Source organism: Coffea eugenioides, unplaced genomic scaffold (assembly GCF_003713205.1).
Source record: "Coffea eugenioides isolate CCC68of unplaced genomic scaffold, Ceug_1.0 ScVebR1_55;HRSCAF=288, whole genome shotgun sequence".
Classification (NCBI taxonomy): domain Eukaryota; kingdom Viridiplantae; phylum Streptophyta; class Magnoliopsida; order Gentianales; family Rubiaceae; genus Coffea; species Coffea eugenioides.
This window is the reverse complement of record NW_020864408.1, coordinates 214,598-223,400: the sequence shown is the minus strand read 5'-3', so window position 1 is coordinate 223,400 and position 8,803 is coordinate 214,598. Positions and strand designations below refer to the sequence as shown.

General features: G+C 34.6%; 1 protein-coding gene across 1 annotated transcript; it reads left to right on the top strand.

The window, feature by feature from the left end:
• The first annotated feature begins 1,809 nt into the window (after nt 1-1,809).
• LOC113758539 (GDSL esterase/lipase At1g29670-like) lies at nt 1,810-8,169 on the top strand. The gene is made up of 5 exons (XM_027301350.1): nt 1,810-2,059; nt 2,557-2,681; nt 4,818-5,063; nt 5,188-5,419; nt 7,808-8,169. The coding sequence occupies exons 1-5, from the start codon at nt 1,810-1,812 to the stop codon at nt 8,059-8,061; spliced, it is 1,107 nt and encodes a 368-aa protein (XP_027157151.1). The 3' UTR covers nt 8,062-8,169.
• Nucleotides 8,170-8,803: the final 634 nt, after the last annotated feature.

Genomic DNA, 8,803 nt, shown 5'->3' with positions numbered 1-8,803 from the left:
GGATGGTTATTAAATTCGTCCTAACTCAGAAGTTGAATCATTTGACCCAATGAACGGCCACTAGCTGAGTCCAATTTCTAATTTGATCGGATAAAGAGAAGGCAATAAGATGCAACCGTTTGGTCTAGTGGTTTAATTGGGAATGTAGATGGTGCTCAATGACCCGATAGGCCTTTGCTTTTGGGTCAAAATGTATGTTTACCGATGTTTGGACCCTAAATCTCAAAATAATTTTGTTTAAAGTTCAATTTTTTCCCCAAAGAGAAATATGAACGTCTTTATTTATGTACAAAAGACTTTGCCATTAGAAATAAACTTTCACTTGTTGATCAAATGTCCCTTCAGATGTATTTGTTTGCTTTATTGTTGCATAATCAATTCAACATTCAATATGAACGTGTTATTATTACGTAACAATGGTTGAAAATTAATGGATTTTTTTTGGCAAAGTATTGACAAAAACTTAATTCTATTTCCTTAAAAGCCTATTCTTTTAATAAATAAGCTATTTTTTGTTATCTTTGAATGCATGATTTATATTTTTAAACTATGATATAAAGAAATTGATTCATTTATTAATGTTTATATAGTCAAAATATATCTTTTTAGATGTACTAATTAACATTTATGAAGTCCTTTATTATAAACTCTATGCATCTCAAGATAACTAAAATGTCACATGTATTTGTAAAGAAGTAAATTACACTAACCTCCCCTCTAGATTCCTGCAACAGTCAGGGGTCTCTTCTCTTGATTCTGAAACAACATGAACATCTCTTATCAATGTCTTCCATCAAGTCAACATTTATACTAGTTTTGATTTTACATTTTTTACACTTTATCTTATATTAAACAAAAGAAAATTGTCAAAACAAAGAGCTTTTGTTCTCTAAGAAATGGGGGGAAAAAAGAAGAATAAAACGATTTTTATGCATTACAATTTGAAGATTTCCCATATTTTGTTCGTTATTTTTGTTCTTCCCAGTCAAAATTAATAGATTTGCATGTGTGTCTACTTCTAGAATAAATTGGATTCTAATAAAATGAGGTGTCCAAACTGTACATTTATCAAATATATTAACAACTTAAAATTTCAACTTGGATATACATGAATGATTCAAGACATCAACTTATTTTGTGGCAAAGCTAATATAGAAAAGAAGTATTATGGATTTACTTATGAAAATACATACACTTAATCTGGAAATAAAAAAAAAATGATTGATAGAAGGCCAACTTTTATGGCTATAAATAAAATTATGTGTGATCGGTATTTTATAGTTATAAGTTGAAGGGGAAAAAAAACTCCACTCTTTTTTTCTTAATTTTTTTGGAAATAATTACTTGTGTCATTGAAATGGTGGTTTGGGGGCTTTGAATTGAGTTTATGACATTTCTTCCCAAATCATATGTAGGGAAGCTTTTCTTGTTATTTGGCAAACAAGAGGGTAGGTCCTCATTATTCCGAAATCAAGAGTGAAGATCCCTAACTTATGTAAAAACAAGAGGGGAAGTTAATATAATTTACCCTTATAAATATTATTTTAGTGATCCACAGATTCAACAATCAATTCATTAGTTGAATCAATCACCGATTTACCCGATTCCTTCGCCGGGTCAGGTTTAACAGCACGTGGAGATGGAGTGGCTCCGCCCTCTCCCAAGGTGGACCACCACTACAGCCAGCTGCAATAGCTCCTCTGCCTTCTATATTTTGGCAATGACTTTGGATTTTTGGTACCTCCACGTCTGGCTTTTCCTATCACTTGCTAAATCCACCGTATTCCTTTTCTTTCCTCATCGGCATTCATGACTTTTGCAACTAAGCAGTGGGTTTTCTTGCCCGTCGTAGGAGTGGTTATCCTCTTCTTGCAACCATTTGCTCTGGGCAATCCTCAGGTCCCTTGTTACTTCATTTTCGGCGACTCCCAAGATGACAATGGCAACAACAATTACCTGAACACTACTGCCAAGGCAAATTATCCACCTTACGGCATTGATTTGCCGGAAGGTCCAACTGGTCGCTTCACCAATGGGCGAAACCAAGCGGACTTCATAGGTAACCATCTCTTTCTTTTCTATATCCAGCACAAAACTTTTTTTTTATTGTATTATTTCTTTCAAAAAGTTTTTTGATTCGTATGGACTCTTTTATGAAGACTATATTCCACTTTGGACTCTTAAACGCATTTCAAGCTGAGTTTTTAAATTTTATTCTTGGACACTTTAACTCTTAAAATATGAAAACATCAACTTTAGTTCTTAAACTTCAGCTTCGAACATTACTCTTAAAATATGAAATCTATCTCGCAGGATTGTCAAAATTGATGGAATAGTACGTAAGTGATGCTTGAAGTTTAAGGACTGAAAAAAAAAAAGAGATGAATTTCATCTTTTAGGGGATAAAAGTGACACATATTTGAAGTTTAAAAACTAAAGTAGAAGTGCAGCAATAGTTTAAGGGTTCAGAATAACATTTGGCCCTTCATGTACAAGCTAGGGCTTGCCAACTTATATGCTACTTAATGATAGAAAGTATACGTCTGTTTCTGGCAGCTGAGCTCCTTGGATTTGAGGGCTACATGCCTCCATTTGCAAATATAAAAGGCCAGGACATCACTAAAGGTGTTAACTATGCATCAGCAGCATCCGGAATTCTTGACCAGACAGGTCGCCAGCTGGTAATTATACAACTTTGTTTTGAAAAATAAAAAGTTTTGAAATTTCAGATCAATGTTATATTCTCTCATTACTTTGGTAAGAATACACTTACAAAATGAAAACAAAATTGCCTAAATCACTTCAGCCATTTTAAACCTTTTTTAAAAAAAAAATCACATGATACTGTATATGTATCTCAATGCAAAGTAAATAGTTTATATTTTGTGCATCCACATGCTAAGAACTGATTTAACGGCCCTTTGTTTTGCAATTGCAGTATATTTAAGAAATCCAATTCTGTCCAATTTCAAGACTAACATAAACTCTCCAATTGTCTCTATTTTTCAATTTTGCTCTTGTCCATGTTTCTTGAAAGGCGTTCATGCTGGGTTTTTGATGATTGGAATGTGATGCATTGTAGTACCAGACCTTTTGTATGACATTCAAAAACGAGAACATGTCACTGCCTAATAAGTCAGGTGCCATTAATGTGCAGTCTGCCTACTGAAAATTTTTTATGACACTGCAATAATTGAACAACAAGATAACAAATGATGTTGACACGATATGTTGGCATGGGAACTTATTCTGATTAGTTATTTTGACACCGATTCCAGTCACTTATTCACCATGGTTTTCGAACTATGTCCAAAATCCAGTACTATGAATGGTCGAATAAGAGGATACTGGCATGATCATATATCCACATTCTTCCTGGTCACAAGTTCCATTTCAAATTAGCTTGCCTTTAGAGTGTAAACAAGTTAGAATGAGATGTACATAAGTTTCAATACAATATAAACAAATTAGAGTAGGATTTACAAAAATTTGAAATAGACATTTAAACTTGAAGTGGACTAAAATAGACTAATGAGGCATGGATCCTTGATTCAAGTGAATTTCATTTAACCTTGAAGTGGAACAGAATTGTTTGGCGGGCCTATAGTTCAAGGCCAATGTTAGGGCTCCATTGGACCTTCCCGTTCTGACTTCTTCTTTTTATTTCTTTTTTTTTTTTAAATATAATGTAAGTGGAGATCTCGAACTGAAATCTCTCACTTATATTCTTTCCTTCCATACTGTTCAATCAATCCCTTCCTCTTCCAGTTTTGACTTTAGATCTAAGTATTCATACAATTGTCTTATCTAGGAGAATTTCAAATGGAAAATTTTTATTTATATTATTTATATAGTTTTTTGGGTTAATTACATTTATCATCCCTGTGATTTTGACCAAATTACAAAACTACCTTGTTGTTTGGCAAAATTATAGTTAAACCCCTTGAATGACAAAACGTAAATCAAATACTCCCAGACGTTAGTTGCTATCATATGTTGAATGCACCAACAATATATATATATATCTAAAAGTCCCAAATTACCCTTTTGTAAATTGAGTTGGTTACATGTATCTCACTTGAGGTTTGCCCCAATGACAAAATGAAACTTAAGAGTTTCTGCAAAATAGTTTAATGCTTTAAACAGCCAAATGTTTATTAAATAAAAATTTCACCTGTAAATTGCATCGATTTCAACAAAAGATTTAATGAAATTCTGAGAATACTGGTTAATTGCTAATCCCTTTTTTGCCAATTTTTTTCATGGCATCATTAATAGTAATGTTTGGTCACTACTATAGTTTTATTGACCAGCTATTATTGTTTAATATAGCAACCTTTTCCACGTTAGTGCACAAAAACCAAACTCCATTTTTCAATTGGTGGATTAGTCTTTAAATTTTAACACAAATGAACCATATGGCACACAGAAGTGGTAAAAATACTTAGGGGAAAAATGAAAAATGAAAAAAGGAACAAATAATGTTGTGAACATATCAGCTGCGGGCCATGGATTCTGGTCACAATGCCACAATGGCCTCATTAGAAATTTAAATCGTCATGACTCATTACTTGACCTATTTCTTCTTTTTATTGTCCAATTTCTTGTCTGATACACATTTCCACTTCTTTAAAATAGCTTAATAAAAGAAAGCTAATGGAATACATTCATTATTACCGAATCATACTAAAAAATTTGTTTCAAAATCTCAAGAATCTAGTATAGGTGTTTTGCTTTTCTTTTTGTTGTTACTTACCTCTTGAGGGAGGCAAGTTAACCAAAACTCACACTACAATTGCTTTCTTTTTTACTAATAGGGCGATATCGTCAGCCTCAACCAACAATTGCAAAATCATAGAAGAGTAACTTCGCAGCTTGTGAGATTAATTGGGAACGAAGCTGCAACAAAAGAATACCTAGCCAAATGTTTGTATACTTTTGCAATTGGAAGTAATGATTACATCGACAGCTACTTACTCCCAGAATATTATCCTACAAGCCGCCTACGTACTCCAAGACAATTTGCTAGAATGTTGATTATAGAATATTCTCAGCAACTACGGGTTCGTATAATTATTTTCTTTTAACAGATTTCCATTTTTATTCATTAAATTTTGATGTTCACCTTGAATATACATTTAAAAAAAGAAAAAGAAAAAACCTAACTCGTATCCCTTTTGGTGCTAGAAATTGTACAGATTGGGGGCAAGAAAAATAGCTATCTTTGGGCTAGGTTTCCTTGGTTGTGTGCCTGGTTTGTTATCTATAGATGGTACATGTGTGGATTCTTTAAATAGTGAAGTTCAGTTATTCAATGAGGAGCTCAAGCCGCTGGTCGATGAACTGAATACCGAGTTAAGCGGTGCACATTTTATCTATGTAAATGTCACAGCAATCACTTTGAGCACTATGCCTGCAGGTACGTTGGAACTTCTACTTTATGGAAACCGAAAGTGTTTATTTAGACTCAACTTGCACAGATAATATAGGACGGTGACGAAGGCAAACCTGATGTTCATGCAAACGAAAAGAATATTAAGGTTTTGGTTACAAAATAAGCTTATTGGATTTAGTTTTACAACATTTTTGTTATAAAGACTAAAGTAAAATGTGTGGATAATAATTTGTTTCTTAGAAAAAGATGTAAGTTGGTAATTATTTTGTTAGTTACCACATTTAACATTCTTGGGTTATTTTCTTTTGAAGTTTATCAAAATCATGGTAATGCAATATCAAAATGAAGAGGTTCTTAAACCAAAGAATTTATCCCTTAATATAATATTTGTGTAGATGTCCTATACAATGGAGTGCACAATTCTATGAAGGTGTTTTAGGATGTGTTTGATAAAACTGAGATCAAAATTCAAATTTAAAATTTAAAGTCTGAATCCATTAAATTATTGTATTATTAAGTACTAAATCTAATATATTTGAGTATATATCACATTGAGTGATAAGTAAATAACTTTTCACTTATTTTTTGGAACAAATTTTGCCTAGAAAATTCAGTGTCGCTTAATTAATTTAGATGTTCTATTTTTATTATCAAACGAATCTGAATATGTTAAGATCTGAAGTCATTAAATTTAAGTGATAAATTGGATTATCAAACACGATCTAGGGCCTGTTTGGAACCTGAGTTTTTTGGAAGTTTGTCTAAAACTTTACTGTAGTGCACTGTAGAAGTTTTTGAAAAAATTTTGTAAAAATTTTTATAAGGTGAATTTTTTTTCCTTTTCTTTTTTTTTTCTTTCTTTTTTCTTTCTCTTTCTTTTTCTTTTTTTCCTTTTTCTTTTCTTTCTTTTCTTTCCTCTCTTTCTTCTTCTTCTTCTTCCTTCCCCCTCCCGCCACCCGTCCTCCATTTCCCCTTCTCCTCTCCTCTACATTTCCCCCCCGCCTCCTTCCCGCCAACCCCATTCCCCCGCCAGCCCCTCTGCCCTTCCCCTCCCCTCTGCACGCCACCCCTCCCCCCGCCAGCCCTTCCCAGCTGCGCGCCACCTCTGCCCCTTCCCTCACCTCTGCACGCCAGCCCTCTGCCCCAGTTGTCGCGCCAGCCCCTCTGCCCCTTCCCCCTCCTCTCTGCACGCCACCCCCCCGCCACCCCCTCCCCCCCAGCCCTTCCCCCGTTGCCCCGCTAGCCCCTCTGCCCTGCCCCTTCCCCCTTCCTCTGCACGCCACCCCCTCTGCCCCAGCTGCCGCGCCACCTCCTCTGCCCCTTTCCCCTCCCCTCTGCACGCCACCCCTCTGCCCCGCCACCCCCTTCCCTATTCCCCTGTTCCCCTGTTCGCCCGGTTCTTAATCATTTGGAGGTCAGCACCTGCAGAGTAGCGGACCTCGCTCCATCCTTTGGAGATGAACGAGAAAGCCTTCTCCGCTGTAACGATTGAGAGGGACGGCGATGATGATGAAAACGACGTCATCCGGGCCTCCGGGGAGGCTTTCATATTAAGCATCATCTGGAATTTTGGAAATTTAATGCACAATTTGATTTTTTTCCCCGCCTGGGGGTTTGCAAAGAATTGCAGGATTGAGGTGCTTATGACTTGAGAGAGAGAGCAGAGTTAAAGGAGCAAAGGAACGGCTAAGATTTTGGAAAAAAGTTTTTTGTGTATTATTTTAAAATGTGTAGGTAAAAAATTTTGATAAGTTTTTTGGGGTTCCTGTAGCAAAAGTTGTTAAAAAACTAGTAGCTAAAAAACTTGGCCAAAAACTTCACTTCCAAACAAGCTCCTAGTCATTTAACAATAAATTTATTAACTGTTTTAATCAATGAACAGTACCCATACCCTTATTTACCAAAAGTTGTACCCTTCTATGATTTTTTTTTTCAGTTCTTATTTTTCATACGCTTCCTAATAAAATGATCTAAAGTGTCTAATACATTTTGAACAATTAGATTTGTTATCTTTTAACCTTTTGAACACGAAATATTGGTTGCTATATATACTTGCATAAACTCGAAGTCCAATGAAGCAAATTAACGTTTTAATGGAACGATTGAAATTAGAAACACTTCAGCTACTCAGCATTTCACACGTAAATATAAAAGCAAAATTATCCTATCTTGCCACTTGCCATTTTCTAATAATTGATGCTTCCATTTGAATGTGTAGTTGGATACATAATATAGACCAGACAATTGGCGGGTTCACTTAGGAAATTTCAGTTTATGTAGAAACAAAAACGAACAGAAAAGAAAAAAAGAAAAAAGGTCATTGTACATCTTCTACACGTCTACTTCTACGTTTTTCTTTGATACTGTGTTTTTTTTTTTTTCCAATTCATTCTTACACTAAATCTATCTCAGAAATTACAATTGATAAATCACCATGCTGCAATGTGTCTACAACAGTTAGTGCTGGACAATGCATTCCTGGACAAATTCCCTGCAGCAACAGAAACCAATATTATTTCTGGGATGATTTCCATCCCAGTGAAATAGTGTATGAAGCATCTTCCAGATTGGCATACTCTGCATTATCCTCATTACTTAATGCTTATCCTTTTGGTATCGGTAGCCTAGCAGACACCGACTCTCGTGATAAACTGGAGATACAATAGATTATGTTTGCAGTTGTGTATTCTTTTTCCCATTTTTTCCCCAACAAAGTGTGTTGTAAAACTCTGAAAGTCTGATGAATTACTATGATTTTATGGCCTCAATGTAAAAAATCAGGCTAAATCCTCAAATATTGTCAATTGCTAAAAAATTCAACCAAATGCGTGTCTGCAGAAGTATAGTACCAAACTATGCCAAATTTTTTTTTTTAAATGGCCTAGGAGCGACGGCCCCACAAATTTTTTTTTTAAGAGCTGACAGGATTTTCCTTTTTTTGTTCTTAAGAAAAATTGTGTATAGAAATTTGTGAAATAAGAATTAGGGTTAGTAAAACCATTTTAGCAAACTAAGGGCAAAGATGTTATCCCCCACAACCCTTCGCGAGCAGGCTAAGGGCAAAGATAAAGGCAAGAAACACGCGAGGCATTGATATTTTTTTTTTCAACAATGTTTTAACTTCATCCATCTTGGCACTTATTTATTTCGATTTTTATGTTTAATCTAGTCGCTTTACGATTGAACAACATTAAATATTTTCAAAATTGAGAAGTACACGGCATTTAATGAAACCTTACAATACCAGAAAATTGTACATTAATTTAATAGATAAAAAGGTATAAGTAACTCTATGATCAATTTAATTTTTTTAATCATTAAATATGAGTATCGTTTGTCAAATAATGACCTATAAAAGCACATTTACTATCTGTGCATTTTATACAAACATTCTTTATTTCTACGAAG

Excerpts from the sequence above, each read along its gene's own strand:
- LOC113758539 (XM_027301350.1), top strand. The coding sequence starts at position 1,810 with ATGACTTTTGCAACTAAGCAGTGGGTTTTCTTGCCCGTCGTAGGAGTG. Across the intron at positions 2,060-2,556 it reads AAACCAAGCGGACTTCATAG|CTGAGCTCCTTGGATTTGAG; the intron begins GTAACCATCTCT and ends TGTTTCTGGCAG. Across the intron at positions 5,420-7,807 it reads TTTGAGCACTATGCCTGCAG|AAATTACAATTGATAAATCA; the intron begins GTACGTTGGAAC and ends AATCTATCTCAG.